The sequence below is a fragment of the Leptodactylus fuscus genome, chromosome 1, assembly GCF_031893055.1.
Source record: "Leptodactylus fuscus isolate aLepFus1 chromosome 1, aLepFus1.hap2, whole genome shotgun sequence".
NCBI classification, from domain to species: domain Eukaryota; kingdom Metazoa; phylum Chordata; class Amphibia; order Anura; family Leptodactylidae; genus Leptodactylus; species Leptodactylus fuscus.
This window is the reverse complement of record NC_134265.1, coordinates 201,603,521-201,621,949: the sequence shown is the minus strand read 5'-3', so window position 1 is coordinate 201,621,949 and position 18,429 is coordinate 201,603,521. Positions and strand designations below refer to the sequence as shown.

Genomic DNA, 18,429 nt, shown 5'->3' with positions numbered 1-18,429 from the left:
CGCTCGCATGCCGGCTCCCATAGAAATGAATGGGAAGTGTCTGTCCATTCATTTCTATGGGGAGCGCTCGCATGCCGGCTCCCATAGAAATGAATGGGAAGTGTCCGGCAGCCCTGCTGTAACGCCGGCGTGTACGGCTGTGATACACGCCGGCGTTCCGTAGTGTGAATGCCCCCTTACGGTGCCTTTTATGTATGTATGGAAGCGGCACGCAGACTTTGCCGCCGCTTCCATCCATATATAAGGCGCACCGGACTATAAGCCGCACTTACGATTTCTGAGGAAATCGTAGGTTTTTATGTGCGCCTTATAGTCCGGAAAATACGGTAACATGGCAACTTTTTGAAAATGAACAATTTTTCTGGGGTCTCAGTATTTTGATGCCTATACCTTTTTTTACTATTCTGTTGACAGAGAAATGCAAGGGCTCTTTATTTGCAGGGCAAGTTGTACTCTGTATTAGTACCAGTGTTTGGTCACACAAATTTTCTCCAATTCAACCACATTATGTTTTTTTTTTCCTGCTTCCCAGTACATTGTATGGAATAATAAATGGTATCATAATGAACAACAATTTGTCCCGCAAACATCAAACCCTTATATGGCTCTGTGAACGGAAAATTAAAAAGCTATGGGATTTGGAAGGTGGGAAGTCAAAAATTAAAATCCAAAAAGTCAAGTCGGGAAGGGATTAAAATTTTTGTCTACAATTTTAAATCTGTTTATGTTTGTGGGAATACTTCTTTAAATTCTAAAGATTTGTCTTGAGAACAGACATATCAGGATAGAACTGATATATCATAGGATACAATTAAGAGTAGACAGATGGTTCTCACATATTACCCTTTCTGAAATAACCATATATTCCCTACTTGAACCCTTTTTGGTATTCAGACATGAAGATAGCACATTAAGAGATGAAGCGTCTTCAATAGAGGTATTGTTATCCTGACAGTGTTCAAGGACAAGGTACAGGAGATTCTTTCACAGAAGCCGCAGTCTAAAAATACTTTGCTAGGGATTCCATCCCATCTGTATTAAAAAAAATACACACATGGGAGAAGTCCGTTTGGGAATATACATCCCACAGGTTGTTCAAGGTTTAAGCTTTGTCCAAAACAAGTCAACTTGCCTCCCTTGTATACTTCTTGCCAGCATACTCTTTCTGAACAAAAGCATCAGGGGTGTGACATTAGGAACCAAGCTGCAGAAGCTGGTGTCTTTGAAAGATGCCTTTGACACAGGACATACTTAAAGAAACAGGCTTTAAATAGTGTTGCCGCTCCGAACCTTCCAGCCTGAAGAATTTACAATGATGGGGATTTTTCAAATGTGTTTGTGTTTTTCGTTTCATTTTCTTTGCCAGACACTGGCTAGCAATGTTCAAGAGAAGAAAAAAGAACTAACACACATAGATGAGGAGAGACGTCTAGTCTTGACGGAAGACATGTCGCAAGGTGATCACGTAAAAGATGCACCATTGGATTTTCAAGGATCAGGATGTGGAGGAAACGTGGGTACTACATGGGGCAACTTAGAGACCCATGGGTTTCTAAGAGAGTATGAGACTAGTTTTCTGGACAATATCAAACAGAAGTCATGGGAAGATCTTGCATTATTTGGGATGTGCCCAGAAGAGTCACAGGTTACTAACAAGGGAGCCATGAAAGAACTTGCTAAATTCCTTACAGAACCTGAAGGGAAACAGCTTGTCACCCTGCATCTTCACAATGGTGAGTCAGATTTGAGAAATGATGAGCTCATTTTGACATGTTGATAGAACTCATTGAGTTTAACCCTTAAGTACTATCATGGTGTCTATCATAATGATATGTGTATGGTAGTGGTGTATGATAGACACCATGATAATATTTAAGGGTTAAGCATAATCCCTAGAAAGGTTTCTGTGAAATGTGTCAGTTTTTTCTTTCATTGCATGTTTGTTTGGTTGTTTTTATTCTGGCTATTCCCTATGGTTTGCACCAAACACACGTGCCGTCTTTATCATCATGTCATTCATAGTAATATATATATTCTTTTTCGTTTGAGCTCCAGTAGAGTGGGAGACTGGGACAAGCTTCCAATTTCAAGGAACACTGAGGCAACATATTACCCCCCTTCTTCAGCACTTGCATTTACTAATAGCTGTTTTTTATCCTGATACACACAACCTCACAATGGACTCAAAGGTCATGATATCCGGTGAAGCTGTTCAAGAAAGACAGGTAAATTAGTTAACAAAACTGGAGTACTATGAGTACTAGTTAGATTGTGACTGTGTTATGTGCAGCAGGTTTTCCCAAACTTTCTGAGATTATAGTTTGTAAACAAAAATAATAGTTCTTGTACAAGCAAAAGCAACACCCGTATTCTGCATCTATTCTGAATTTCACCTGTATTCTTATTTTCACCTGCATTCTATACTAATATTCAGATGAATTTTTCCTCTATTCTGATTCTCATCTGCATCTATTTTGCTTTCCACTTGTATTCTCCCTCTTGATTTTTTATTTTTGGCTATATTCTGCTTTTTATTTAACTGTAGTCTTTAATTCCACTGTATTGTGCCCCTTACTCTGCCTCCCATTCTACTGTACCGCTGCTTACTACATACTTTCATAGTACTATCACAGTGGTATCTAACCATCCAAGTACAGAACCACTTCACAGATAATGAATGGTAAAAAAAAAAAAAAAAAAAAAAAAAAAAAGATAAAACTTAACTCTTATTAATGTTAAGTCAGCTAAAAAATCCCAAGACGTCTACTCCAACTACAAGGACAATCAGACCACAGAGTTCCCCTGTATTTTACAATAGATAGTCCCTAACTATAGATAGATATCTTGTCAGGACAAATGCAATATTGCACACCCACCCCAACACAAACTATATTGAACCTGGGAATACAGGGATGATAAGCTTTTCCTAAAACAAATCAAAGACAGAAGCAGATGGAAGTCAACTTCCATCAGCCAAGTGACCATGGGCCTCTTGGCTCCTTCTCTGACCAGGGCTCTCCTTGCTTGATCTGTTAGTTTAGGTGGACGGCCAAGTCTTGTTAGGTTTTGCAGTTGTAGAATACTTAATCCATTTTGGGATGCTGGATTGGACAGTGCTCCTTGGGATGCTCAAACCTTGTGATATGTTTTTATAGCTTAACCCTGTTTTAAACTTCTCCACAAATTTATCTCTGACCTGTCTGGTGAGTTCCTTGGTCCGGGAATAGTGGTTTTAACCGCACTAGGTTCTATTGGATTAGGGCAGTATCAGGCTAGAATGTTGTTGCCGATGAGGTAGTTTTTGACTATAGAAGTGCTGCTGATGAACCTGAAAAAGGGGAAATGTGTTGAGCAAAGGAACAAGCAGAACTATGTCCTCCAGTCATCTGTTTAGTTCTATATTAGTCTTACTAGGCTGTGTGGGGTCCATATGTCAGAGCGCCGGTCACTATTACAACCGAGGAAACAGGCAGCTGGGGGGCTGTGTTTGGACCTACTTACAGACTAAGAACTTAGTGCCTGACTAGGGAGTAGATGTACCTCTAGATATCTCCCTAACTTTGATTGTCCTTCTTTGTATACTAGCTGGCTGATATCAGCTGTAACTGCCTTGTGTAGCTGTATTATGAATAGGAGGGAGTTGACTTCCATCTCCCACTGTCTTTAATTTGTTTTTAGGACAAGCCAGTCCTCCCTGTACTCCCATGTTCAATATAGTATGTGTTGGGGTAGGTGTGCAATATTGTATTTGTCCTCACAAGATATCTGTCTATACACCTAGAGTTGTGGTGGCCCTTTACTGCTTATATCTATATGTATAGAACTGGTGGCTCCGTTTAGTGGTAGGAACTTGCCTGTGACTAATGTATTAGAGTCTGCGATCATAGGGGGCCATTAGTGGATCGGCTAGGTGATAGATAGTAGGTGGTGGGCTGTACATCATCCATTGGGGACTATATATTGGAAAATACAGGGGGACTTTGTGGCCTTATTGTCCTTGTAGATGTAGTAGACATTTTGGGATTTTCTAGCTGACTAAACATTAATAAAAGTTAGGTTTTATCTTTTTCTTTTTTTACCACACTTTCACACTAGTACTAGTGGCTACAACCCATGTGTGTAAGACAAGGCATTCTGTGCAGACAAGTTGCAACTATGATCTGTGGGAAATCAGTTTGGTGAAAGACTTACTAGAGGGCCCATTAGATAATTCAGAAGAAACAATAAAAGGTCCTCAATGTTTATGGACTCTTGTAAACAGTGTAGAAGACATCAATCTATTCTGGTATCCTGATGAAGGGTCATGTGCTCTGATCCATATCAGGACCACAGCATTGCGCACACAAAATATCATGGTGTTTGTGACATGGTATGAGCAGTGGTGTAAAGTGTTCTTCTCAAAGTGAATTTGATGTCAGTGCACCCTCCTGTAATTTGTTTGAAAGTAAGAAAAAAAAAAAATCACATTTTCTCTCAAGTTTAGAGATTCAGTTCTAATTTTGAGGTCGGGGCTCCACACGGCCTTTTACAGTTACACTTTTTCTGTCAAAAGTGCTGTGGGAAGAACGGTAATGCATTTGCCACCGTGGTTTTTCCCGTAGCGCTTTTTTGCTGTGGGACGCCATGTGGCGCCTTAGCCTAAATGTGGAGTTAGGACTTCAAATGTGCTTGAAGCCGACTGTTTTATTAACACATGGGTTGAGAACTTCTACAATATATACAATCTTATAAACATACTGTATGTAAAACATATGTAGTAAGGAAATACAGTCCTATGAAAAAGTTTGGGCACCCCTATTAATCTTAATCATTTTTAGTTCTAAATATTTTGGTGTTTGCAACAGCCATTTCAGTTTGATATATCTAATAACTGATGGACACAGTAATATTTCAGGATTGAAATGAGGTTTATTGTACTAACAGAAAATGCGCAATATGCATTAAACCAAAATTTGACCGGTGCAAAAGTATGGGCACCTCAACAGAAAAGTGACATTAATATTTAGTAGATCCTCCTTTTGCAAAGATAACAGCCTCTAGTCGCTTCCTGTAGCTTTTAATCAGTTCCTGGATCCTGGATGAAGGGATTTTGGACCATTTCTTTCTACAAAACAATTCAAGTTCAGTTAAGTTTGATGGTCGCCGAACATGGACAGCCCGCTCTCAAATGATCTGAAAACAAAGATTGTTCAACATAGTTGTTCAGGGGAAGGAGACAAAACGTTGTCTCAGAGATTTAACCTGTCAGTTTCCACTGTGAGGAACATAGTAAGGAAATGGAAGACCACAGGGACAGTTCTTGTTAAGCCCAGAAGTGGCAGGCCAAGAAAAATATCAGAAAGGCAGAGAAGAAGAATGGTGAGAAGAGTCAAGGACAATCCACAGACCACCTCCAAAGAGCTGCAGCATCATCTTGCTGCAGATGGTGTCACTGTGCATCGGTCAACAATACAGCGCACTTTGCACAAGGAGAAGCTGTATGGGAAAGTGATGAGAAAGAAGCCGTTTCTGCACGTACGCCACAAATAGAGTTGCCTGAGGTATGCAAAAGCACATTTGGACAAGCCAACTTCATTTTGGAAACAAAGATTGAGTTGTTTGGTTATAAAAAAAGGCGTTATGCATGGCGTCCAAAAAGAAACAGCATTCCAAGAAAAACACTTGCTACCCACTGTAAAATTTGGTGGAGGTTCCATCATGCTTTGGGGCTGTGTGGCCAATGCCGGCACCGGGAATCTTGTTAAAGTTGAGGGTCGCATGGATTCCACTCAGTATCAGCAGATTCTTGAGAATAATGTTCAAGAATCAGTGACGAAGTTGAAGTTACGCCGGGGATGGATATTTCAGCAAGACAATGATCCAAAACACCGCTCCAAATCCTCAGGTATTCATGCAGAGGAACAATTACAATGTTCTGGAATGGCCATCCCAGTACCCAGACCTGAATATCATTGAACATCTGTGGGATGATTGGAAGCGGGCTGTCCATGCTCGGCGACCATCTAACTTAACTGAACTTGAATTGTTTGTCCAAAATACCTTTATCCAGGATCCAGGAACTGATTAAAAGCTACAGGAAGCGACTAGAGGCTGTTATCTTTGCAAAAGGAGGATCTACTAAATATTAATGTCACTTTTCTGTTGAGGTGCCCATACTTTTGCACCGGTCAAATTTTGGTTTAATGCATATTGCACATTTTCTGTTAGTACAATAAACCTCATTTCAATCCTGAAATATTACTGTGTCCATCAGTTATTAGATATATCAAACTGAAATGGCTGCTGCAAACACCAAAATATTTAGAACTAAAAAATGATTAAGATTAATAGGGGTGCCCAAACTTTTTCATAGGACTGTATATGCAATTAAGCAGAAACTATGTATTTGTCATCTGGGCACTATTTCTTAGTTATTTATGGCTGGAAAATTGTGTTCCGATTTTTTTTTTTTGCTAGGTTGTTTGCATGTCATCAGAAACACGTTATCTTATTGTCAGGCTCAGTGAAAAGGATATGAGCATTGAATCAGAGGATCTAAGACTCAACACATCCTTCCAAGTAAAAAAATATTCAGATGGTAAGAAATAAGGTCATGAATGCCCATGGTTTGTGCTATTCATTATAGTGTATAGTCTCCTTAGTGGTGTTTTCCAACCTTTTTTTAGATTCACAGCTCCTTAGAAAAAATAAGACAAAATATATCCTAAGGATGCTGTTGCATGAAAGCATGCAGTCATGTGGTGGGTTTTCAAGGCATCCTTGAGTGTCATGGCACCCCTGTTGGGTATCACTGCCTCATACACATTGGAATATTTTTAAAGTTATTTTTCTATACAAATTGTATATATAGTTTTAAATTTCTGTACAGCACTTACGAATACAGTGTAAACTTTTAGACTGACAACTGCTATGAAAGATGGTCTTCTAGAAAATTTGCTCCAGCCTCTTAGTAATTGTAGCGCTGATTCTATGTCAGTCGGTGACAGGCGTAGATTTATGGTACAACTCAATGATTTTCTGGCGTGAATTATAGTAAATCTGGCAGACATGGGCGTGCCCGCCCTGGCCCACTGTCTGTAAAAGCAGCAAGATGGGCGCAGAGGCAGATATGTGCCACAGTGCACCAAGAATGTGTCAAGTTGCCCATTTTTGCCCACTTTAGAGGTGCATCCGTCATTGTAAATGTGGGCCATACTATTTATAAACTACAAGGGAAATCAAAATTCATCACTGGACAATCTGGTCTATTAAAAGGGTTTCAGTATACATGATAAAATAAAAAAAATAGATAGACTATGGTGTGATGGAAGTTCTGAAACAGCTAGAGTTATAGATTGGAGAGATAATCTGTAGTATTGCCTTTAAGGCTGAGTTCACACAGTTTTTTGGTCAGGAATTTGAGGCGGTATGTAATCTGCTTCAAATTTTTTTCCACTAGTGAATCTTCCGCTAGCGAAAAAAGAAGCGACATGTCTATTCTTCAGGCGTTTTCTGCCTGAAAAAAATGAATGCAAGTCAATGGGAGATAGAAAAAACTCTAGCCTTTGAGGAGTTTTTGGAGGGAGAATTGACAAAAATTGCCTGAAAAAACGCTGGGTGAATTTTCCGCTTACCATTGACTTGTATTGATTTTTTCAGGCGGAAAACGCTTCAAAAAATGCCTCAAAAAACACCACATGAATTTTACTGAGCGGATTTTTCCTGACCAACTTCCAGGCAGCAGAAATGCTACAATTTCAAAAACTGCTTTTTTTAAAAAATGGTAGCATCTCAATTTTTCCCATAGCGCTTTTTTGCTGCGGGACGCCATGTGGCGCTTTAGCCTAAATGTGGAGTTAGGACTGGCGGTTTCCGCATAGTTATAATACAGATAGAAAGTCCGCAGTGGAAAACTCAATGCGTTTCTGCTGCAGTCTTTTCTGCAGCACTTTTTGGCTGTGTCTCACTACATGGTTGCTTAGGGTCCATTCACACGGAGGAAAATGGTGAGGAATTTGGTGTGGAATTTCAGCGCTGAAAAAAAAAGCCTCCCATTGATTTCAATGGGTTCTGCTAGCTTTTTTTCCACTAGCGGATTTTTCCGCTAGCGAAATTTTCCACACTGAATTTTCCACGCTAGAAAAAAAGCCTCCCATTGATTTAAAGCGCCAAATAAAGCTCCATTTTCCTCCATGTGAATGGACCCTTAGCCTCATTCAGTATATTCAGAGGAGGAGTAATCTAACAAAATGAAAAATATCACTTTGGAATCAAAGACCATCGATGCTAAGCTGATTTCTGGTTTGTTCTTACTGATTCTTAGGATCTGCTCTTTCAACCACAGAAGCGGAGTGGCACCTCTTTGGAATGGATAAAAGGTGCTTTACCAAGATAACACCTGTCATATTTATGATCTTAAGCAGTAGTCTCCCCATTATAAAGTCTGATCACACCTTCAAGGTCTCTAGGTGAGCACAATACTCATTTAGGTTTGCTTCTGTTGCAAAATTGTTAGAATATAAAACTTAAAGAATTGTCCAGGATATTTTCAACATAAGGCCCCCATGCCCCCTTCCAATTTTCTAAATTACATTTATTGTAAATTTTTCTTTGATTTACTGTAATATATGTAGGTCATGTGACCTAAATATATTACACTTTTTGCCTTTCCACTGATGTCATGGGGACTCTATACTATACTATAATGTGGAGCATTATACTGTGCAGGGGCCACTTTGGAGCATGGGGGCCACTGATGAGCATATTATACTGTGCGGGGGCCAATGTGGAGTATATTATAATGTTTGACGGCCAGTTTATATATGTACATATATACGTAGAGAGAGAAAGAGATGTAGTTGTGAAAATATTTATGTTTATACAGTGCCTTGCAAAAGTATTCATAGCCCATGAACTTTTTCACATTTTGTCTCTGTCACGGGATGGTTAGAGTCCGGCAATAGGCAATGTGTAATATATATTTCATGTGGAATGTATTCTCTAACCTGTTGTAAACATCAGTGTGTAGTTGGCTGATTCGGGTCTAGTGTGTTAGCACATTGTATGCAAATACCTCTAACTAGTGAGGACAATGGGTGGAGATAATCTGATCAGTGTCTCCAAGAAGATGTTGGATGGTGCATTGTCCATAGTAGACAGGGAGTCTGCTCTCCTTGGTATAGGTGAGGGGGGAAGGATCTGTGACTCAGCCCTTCCCACCCACAGATATAGGAAGTAACAGTTTAGTATATAGATGTAGCTGGAGTTAGTATGTGTTAGCCGGCCTGTGCACAGCTCTGCAGAGAGCCAGGATATAGTTACAGGACCAAGGAACCAAAGTTATCATTGGATTGTGACTTCTGTGGACTTATTGTTATTACGGTTGATGTGACCGCCGCCGGCTACTAACTTTGTGGATTACAATAAATTGCTGTTGTCTCCCGACCTCTTGCGTCCGTGTTGATTCAAAAGACCATCCGGAGGAAGACGTATACCTTTGCTCCGTGACAACTGGTTGGCAGCGGTGGGATCAACAGCGGACAGCGAGATGGACTACAGCAGCTCAGCGATTAATGGAGCCACAACCTCAGAATACAGGAACTGGACTATGGCAAGTCTACAAGTAAGGGCCCAGGAACTAAACCTGAGTTACCAGGGAAGAACGAAAGAGCAACTGATCGAGGCACTGGAGGAGATGACCCTGCAAAGCGACCATGAGGAGGGCTGCCCCCAGGAGACTGGAGAGATACGGGAGTGGCAGGTACAGACCCAAAAGAGCAGATGGGTTGTTTTGTATGAGGAGGAATTGGCAGTGCTGGGGCTAGAAGCAACTGCAGAGCAAAGGAGTAGAGCGTTACAGAGGGCTCAGGAAACGGAGAAGGAGGAACAGAGAATGGCGCATGAAAAGGAAAGAATGGCGCATGAAAGGCGAATGGCTGAGATAACTAAGAGGAATTATAATCAAACGCCGACCCCCAGCCCAACAGTGAGAGAACCACCATATGTCTCCCATAAACACTTCAAGACCTTTGATGAAGCGGCTGGGGATGTTGATGGATATTTTCAGGACTTCGAACACCAGTGCCACCTGATGGAAGTCCCAGAGAAGGATTGGGTCCGGTATCTGGTGGGGCACCTACGAGATGGGGCTGCGGAAGCTCTCAGAGCCATGGACCCTAGTGATCAGCGGGACTATGAGGCCATTAAAAGAGCGGTGCAGAAGTATTATGCAGTCACTCCAGAGACCTACCGAGTTCAGTTCCGCTCTTTGTCTTACAATGGGGGAAGCTCCTTCCACATGTTTGCCCACAAGTTGAAGCAAGCATGCAAGCGCTGGCTAGAAGGAGAGGAGGCTGTCACAGTCGATAAGATCCTCCAAGTCATACTTAAGGAACAGTTCTTTTCCCAGTGCCCCGCTGAGATCCGTGAGTGGGTGCTGGAACGGAACCCAGCCACAGTGGAGCAAGCTGCTTCTCTTGCAGATGAGGGCCTGACCATCAAGCCGCAGTGGAAGAGGTTGTTTGCAGAGGAGCGGAAAACTACCACAGTCCGCCAGACACCCTTCAGCCAGCCACCCACCTTTCGTGTCCGGCCTCAGGATTACAATTCCCCCTCTACCCCTGCCCCAGCCCATCGGCCTCCAGCTATGAACAACCCTGTCCCTAGACAACGACCCACTGGAAGAATGCTAGAGCGCAGATGTTTTGGGTGCGGGCGGCCTGGACATTTGCAAGCTAGTTGCCCTGCTAACATGGGGGCACGGGCCACCGTGGCATCCCGGCCTATTCACTACCTGGGAACCACCCCTAGGACAGAAAGTTTGGCCCCATTTCCAGATGACTCCATGAATGACCCATCTGTTCCACCTCCAGGGGTCTATGGGATTCAGCCTTCCGCCACACATCCCGCAAACCTTCAGAGGAAGCACTTGCAGGAGGTCCTACTGGATGGCCGAACAGTTGTTGGATTCCGGGACTCGGGAGCTTTCCTAACGGTAGCGGACCCCCGAGTTGTGCGACCCGAGGCCCTAGAGGAGGGCCCTGGCATTTCTATCAAGTTGGCAGGGGGTACTCAAAGACGTATTCCTAAAGCTACCGTGGAACTCGACTATGGTTATGGACCAAAACGATGCACAATTGGTGTGATGAGCGGGCTGCCGGCCGATGTTCTGTTAGGCAACGATGTTGGAAATCTACAGTGCCACTTTGTGGGAGCAGTGACCCGAAGCCAAGCTCAGAGAGACGCCAACATGGATCGACCGGATTTTCTGCCAGATGCCAGCCCTTCAAACCTACAACTTTACCATTCAGTACCGCTGAGGGAACCAACACCAGAACGCAGATGGGTTATCCCGGCAGGAGGACATATGAGCTATAGAGACTGATGTGCATTCCCCAATTTACCTGTGTAGGCCAATTGTGTCATGCACATGTTTTGAGAGGGGGAGGGGTTGTCACGGGATGGTTAGAGTCCAGCAATAGGCAATGTGTAATATATATTTCATGTGGAATGTATTCTCTAACCTGTTGTAAACATCAGTGTGTAGTTGGCTGATTCGGGTCTAGTGTGTTAGCACATTGTATGCAAATACCTCTAACTAGTGAGGACAATGGGTGGAGATAATCTGATCAGTGTCTCCAAGAAGATGTTGGATGGTGCATTGTCCATAGTAGACAGGGAGTCTGCTCTCCTTGGTATAGGTGAGGGGGGAAGGATCTGTGACTCAGCCCTTCCCACCCACAGATATAGGAAGTAACAGTTTAGTATATAGATGTAGCTGGAGTTAGTATGTGTTAGCCGGCCTGTGCACAGCTCTGCAGAGAGCCAGGATATAGTTACAGGACCAAGGAACCAAAGTTATCATTGGATTGTGACTTCTGTGGACTTATTGTTATTACGGTTGATGTGACCGCCGCCGGCTACTAACTTTGTGGATTACAATAAATTGCTGTTGTCTCCCGACCTCTTGCGTCCGTGTTGATTCAAAAGACCATCCGGAGGAAGACGTATACCTTTGCTCCGTGACAGTCTCCTTACAACCACAAACCTATATATGTATTTTATTGAGATTTTAAAGAGGACCTTTCATGTCCTTAGGCACATGTGGTTTTATATACTGCTAGAAAGCTGACATTGCACTTTCCTGTTATCTGCCCCGGGGCAAGTGATATTGGTGCTGTTACCAATGTCTGCCCACTGTTAGAAGGGCGTTCCTGACAGTGTATAGTCCATAGCTCTATCTGCCATGATGCTAAGCTGTGAGGAACGCCACCCCAGTACTAATCTATGGACGAATACTGTCAGGAGGGGGCATTCCTCACAGATTAGCGTCATGGCTGGGCGGTAAAGAATGCCCCCTCTGACAGTACTGACCTATGGACAGTACTGAGGGCGTTCCTCACAGCCCAGCTTGACTGTCAGGAATGCCCTTCTGACAGTGAACTGAGGTAGTTGCCGTAAAACAGCACTGGATATCTCCAGCCCTGGGGCACATAATGGGAAAGTCGACAGTGCGCTGAATTCAGCACAGTCGGCTTTCTAGCGGTATATGAAACCGTATGTGCCTGAGGACGTGAAAAGTCCTCTTTAAGTGATAGACCAATACAAAGTAGCAGATAATTGTGAAATGGAAGGAAAATGATACATGGTTTTCAAAAGTGTTTTTTAAATAAAGATCTGAAAAGTGTGACGTGCAAAAGTATTCAGCCCCCCCCCATATCAATACTTTGTAGAGCCATCTTACGCTGCAATTACAGCTACAAGTCTTTTGGAATAAGTCTCTATCAGCTTTGCAGAGCTAGAGATTGAGATTTTTGTCCATTCTTCTTTACAAAATAGATCAAGCTCAGCCGGATTGGAAGGAGAGAATCTGTATATGGCAATTTCCATGTCTTGCCACAGATGCTCAATGGAATTTAGGTCTGGACTTTGACTGGACCATTCTAACATATAAATATTCTTCGGTCTAAACCATTCCACTGTAGCTCTGGCTGTATGTTCAGGGTCATTGTCTTGCTGAAAGGTGAATCTGCTTCCCAGTCTCAAGTCTTTTGCAGCCTCTTCTTCCAGGATTGGCTTGATTTAGCTCCATCTATCTTCCCATCAACTCTGACCAGCTTCCCTGTCCCTGCTGAAGAAAAAGTTCCCCACAGCATGATGCTTCCACCACCATGTTTCACAATGGTGTGTTTCCACCACACACAGCGCTTTGCATTTAGGCCAAACAGCTCAGCTTTGTTCTCATCTGACCAGAGCACCTTCTTCCACGTTTGCTGTGTGCCCTATATGGCTTGTGGCAAACTGCACTTTTATTGTCTTTCTTTCAACAATGTTTTTTTTCTTGCCACTTTCCATAAGAGCCAGATTTGTGGAGTGCACGACTTATAGTTGCATGTGGACAGATTCACCCACCTGAGCTGTGGATTTCTGCAGCTCCTCCAGAGTGACCATGGGTCTCTTCTCTGACCAGTGCTCACATTGTTTGATATGTTAGTTAAGGTGGTTGCCATGTCTTGATATGTTTTGAGTTGTAGAATACTTTAATCATTTTTGGATGATGGATTGAATAGTGCTCCTTGGGATGCTCAAAGCTTGGGATATGTTGTTATAGCCTAACCCTGCTTTAAACTTCTCCATGTCTTTATCTCTGATCTGTATAGGGTCTTCCTTGGTCTTCATGATGCTGTTTGTTGACTAGTGTTCTCTAACAAACCACTGAGGCCTTCACAGAGCAGGTGTATTTCTACTGAGACTACATTACACACAACTGGACTCTATTAACTAAGGAAGAATATGCAAATCTGTCTCCCAAGATGTAAACAGGGAGACAGTGCCTCTGTTATGCTGCCCTCTATAGCAAGCACCCCGAACAACATGCCCGACTTCCCAGAAGCCTTTGCTGCATAATGCAAGGTTATAACCAAATCAATTTCTCAGCTACGGACGGCTCATCTTGTCATTCTCGTCCGTAGCTGAGAAATTGATTTGGCTATAACCTCGCATTATGCAGCAAAGGCTTTTGGGAAGTCGGGCATGATGTTCAGGGTGCTTCCCAATAGAGGGCAGCATAACAGAGGCACTGTCTCCCTGTTTACATCTTGGGAGACAGATTTGCATATTCTTCTCATGTTCCCTTGCAGTGGAGCAACTATGGCTGTATAAGTCTCCACACACCTGAGAAGGTGGTCTCTCCCTAAGGATAGACGTTATCCCGATAATCTATTAACTAAATAAGTGACTTCTGAAGGCAACTGATTGCACCGGATTTTATTTTAGGAGTATCAGAGCACAGGAGGATGAATACTTTTGCACGTCACACTTTTCAGATTATTTTATTTGAAAACCTTGCATTTTCCTTATACTTCACACTATCACATAAAAACTCAAAATACATTTTAGTCTGTGGTTGTAAGGTGACAAAATGTGAAATAGCTCAAGGGGTATGAATACTTATTCAAGGCACTGTATATATTTATTTACCAAATTCCAAAAATAATTCATTGTTATCCTGAAGCTTTCTCTGTGTGAGTGTAATGATGATATATGGAGGAGATTACAATATTACAGCCAAAGAAGAAGGTTATTGAGGGAGTGAGAACTAGGAGCCTAAAGATGGCTGCTGAGGGCAAGCTAGGAAAATTGCTAGTCAGCTGGATGGCTCAAAGAACTGCGTCAAAAACTGCAGTGGCATTTTTGTAAAAAAAAAAAAACAATATCGGAAAATTCATCATTCTTTCTACGCCAGTGTTCTGGCTTAGACAGATGATATTGGCCTTTTCTTGCACGAAATGTGCACCAGATGCCTGAATCCGTGCCTCGCCATGGCACAACAGATTCATTATATCTCACGCCAGTTTTCTGGTGTGAGTAAGGGTTCATTCACACAGAGTTTCCGTGTGTGGAATCTGACGCGGAATTCACGTCAGAATCTGCCCGGGAAAAAAGCCTCCCATGGACTTCAATGGGTTCCTTTTTCCACTCGCGGAACCCATTGAAGTCAATAGGAGGCTTTTTTCTCACACGGATTCTGGGCATCAGATTCCGTGCACAGAAACTCTATGTGGATTGACTCTTAGAATGAAATTCTATGCTAGTTCCTAACTGGTGTAGATTTCCTTCCTGGTGCAAGGATGTCCTACAGATTCATGAAGAGGTTGCAGCATCTTCACAAGTTTCCCATTCCCTGCACCAGTTATGCCTTTATTAAGACTGGAATACGATACGCCAGTCTTAATAAATTTGCCCCTGTGCATGAAACCACCCTTAGGCTAAGGCCCCTGTAGCAAATTTCAGCTAAAAAACGCTTCATAAACACTCATTTTGCTTATTTAGTAAGCAGTGGTGTTTGTTTTTCTACTGCGCTTCAGCTACATGGTTCTTAGTCTTAGGCCTCCGACAGATTTAATTGTTGGCCTGTTGTTTTGCTAAATAAGAATCAGTATTGCAAGTGTTTTTGAGCATTTTTTAAATTATAGCATTTTTTTTTTATTGGACACATGGTTTAAGGAGTTTTTTTTCTGGAGTTTCATCCTACTAATGGAATCTATGCTGAGAATGCTGTCCCTTGAAAAGGAGCCACCCCCCCCCCCCCCCCCCAAAAAAAAAAAAAAAAAAAAAAACCACCATGAAATGAAGGGGCTAGGTTCACACTAGCATTCAAGTCTCCGCTGTTCAGGTCTGCATGGGGACCCAAAAGACGGAAAACCTCTCTGATAAAAAATAGTCTATAATGGGGTCTTGTTGTGTTTCCGCTGATTTTATACTGAAATTGGCAGAGAGAACAGTCCTCCTTGCAGGACTTTTCTCTTCACTGATTTTAGGTGATATCTACGGTGACTGATGTGAACCTAGCCTATCTGGAAACATTATTTATTTTGTCCAAAAAAGGACAAGAAAACACGTCTGCTGTGTAAACATAGCCTAATGGCATGTGCCTTAGAAACAGTCAGACAACAGAGAATACTGTTTATCTACGTAATCAACAATTTGTTCATGATCCACTAGTTAACCACAGGCCATGTGTTAAGACAATTATACAGCAGGGTAACAGGAGTTTATAGCATGTATCATTAAACCTGGCCATACATAGTAGATTTTAGACTGCCATTGCTTGGTTATTTGTATGTATTTAGCTGTCCTAAATACATGAACCACCAGAAACCTTCCAATGAGTGTTCACTTATCCTAGACAATTGGAAGATTAACAGATGAAAGTTGTTCAATGCTAATGAAGTGCTGAAAACTGGAAATGATGGACACTTTGTAGGTGTGTTAGTAGTACAAACACTTGCCAACGATGCTAAAATCACCCACACGTCTGTCCAGTCTAGCCCATACACAGCAGATCATGCTAGATAGATAGTAGAAAAAAAACAGAATAGCTTTAGGTTCTGCTGAACATAAGCTGATTGTTGTATGGGGCAAACTGTTGTAGGTTTACGTACAACTGACCCACAGTAGACAGTTGAAAACCTGCCACTTCAGCTAAAATCTAATATCCAGTATACGGCCAGTTTCAATGAGAATGCTTATTAGGTTTTAATTTAGAAATTTTCAGAGTTTTCATAAAAATAGAAATCAGGGCTTTTCACTGACAGTTATTTTCATTTGTGTAATAATAAAAGGACAATTTTTTTTCTGATGTGCAAAATATTTTGCTTACCTTATGCCAAAAAATTATATTGGGTCTGTGCTTACGTCCATAGTGTCCACAATCAGATTACTTCCAAGAAGGATGAATTTCTAGAATCTCTATCTCACTTCTCAACACTTCTGATGCCCTCCCAGACAAAACCATCTTCTACCATCCAAGTGTCTTTTGATCCTAACAATGAAAGTGCTGGCGAACTTCGTCCCCAACTGCTGAATGTGTCAGAGGTCGAGGCATTAGAGTGGTTGGTGGACTCTCAAGAACCCCTGGTGTTTCTGTTTTTACCTGGCAGTAAAATTCTTTTGGCTCATAGAATACAAGAAACACTGAATGGGACACTTCTTGACAGAATCACAAAAAAAACACAAGAGGTGCTAGAAGACATGAAAGATAGGTTTTCAACTGGTGATAATATACAAATCCTTCAAAAACTCATTAACTCTTGCCATACTCACCTCAATGTCAGTTACTTATCTACAAATGAGGAGAAGTCACCACAATTGGGAAATAAACAGCATAGGAAACTGTATTCGCTGATGCTCCTTAAAACTTTACAGACAATTCGTGCTTACTGGCAAGACCGCAAAAAATTATCACGACAGAACCGTGCAGCAGGCCTCAAACCTCACTGTCGCCTACAGGAGCTGACCATCAACTTAAAACCACACCCAGAATATAAGGACATCCATTTCCCAGAAGAAATAAACATCAACAACTGTGTAGGGCCTTGCCGCTTCCCACAGACCACTCAGAACGAATACCAGGCCCATGTCATTCTACTCATCCAGCTACAGGAGAGAAGACAATCTGGCCTTAGTCGACCACCTTGCTGTGTACCTGTTGAATACCAAGAACAGTGGCTGATGGTGGCAAATGAGAATGGCATTAAACTTCATCTGTACCCCAACATGGTTGCCAAAGAGTGTGGTTGCAGATAGGTACAATACAATGACATTACAATGTAAACCAACGTATTCAATATAATGGCACATATAAATGTTAATTTCACCATTTCATAAAAAAAGCTTTCTACAAGCGCTCTGACATATTAAATAGGCTATCTAGGTCTACCCTCTAAGGACTATTAGCACTACGTGGAGTTCCTCGGTTTCCGTTCTTGCACCTCTACTTATCTGTCATATTTGTATAAGAATATGAGAAATAGAAATACTGAGCACATTTAGTATGATGTAAACAGTTAGAGGAGGAGTCCAGCTCATTTGTAATGACACCAAGGACCCCGACTGATCAGTTGTTTGAAGGAGCCGCAGCACAACCCCTTCACGGTTTACAATGCACGCCATTTGTTTCATAGTGACCATGTGCTGTAATTACAGCCTTGTGCCATTCACTTCGAGAGGGGAGAAGGCTGTAATAACATTGCACAGGATGCCCCCCCTGGGACCCCCTCGATTTTTTTTTTTTTTATTAATATTGATGGCCATTCCTGACGATAAGACATTAATTAAAAAAAAAAAAAGAACTGGACATCCCCTCTAAGATGCTTCATATATAGAAGTAGCAATAGCTAAATAAGGAGTATATTACAGAAGACGTGTTCTTTTTATACCCTCTTCACGCCTTAGCTGTACCCTTACTCTCAGGTTACAAATACCTTAGTACTATATTGAATCTTTCCACATCCTATTAGTAACTACAATATAAGAATGAGCTGGAAATGTAGGAACAGAGCATTTCGGTTTGAGTAGTGTTCATCATATTCAGGCTGTGTATGTATATAAGCCTGCTGTTGGTGTAGTATCCAATGACAGTATCCTAATAAATTACCATTAGAATAGACA

General features: G+C 41.9%; 1 protein-coding gene across 1 annotated transcript; it reads left to right on the top strand.

The window, feature by feature from the left end:
- Window positions 1-1,315: 1,315 nt before the first annotated feature.
- Window positions 1,316-17,624, top strand: AMH (anti-Mullerian hormone). Its single transcript, XM_075264402.1, has 5 exons — window positions 1,316-1,733; window positions 2,056-2,225; window positions 6,457-6,577; window positions 8,303-8,447; window positions 16,683-17,624. Exons 1-5 carry the CDS (start codon window positions 1,316-1,318, stop codon window positions 17,563-17,565), a joined length of 1,737 nt encoding a protein of 578 aa, XP_075120503.1. The 3' UTR covers window positions 17,566-17,624.
- Window positions 17,625-18,429: the final 805 nt, after the last annotated feature.

Coding starts and splice junctions, on each gene's coding strand:
- AMH (XM_075264402.1), top strand. CDS start 1,316: ATGGGGATTTTTCAAATGTGTTTGTGTTTTTCGTTTCATTTTCTTTGC. Junction 6,578..8,302: donor AGTAAAAAAATATTCAGATG/GTAAGAAATAAG, acceptor ACTGATTCTTAG/GATCTGCTCTTTCAACCACA. Junction 8,448..16,682: donor CACACCTTCAAGGTCTCTAG/GTGAGCACAATA, acceptor TTACGTCCATAG/TGTCCACAATCAGATTACTT.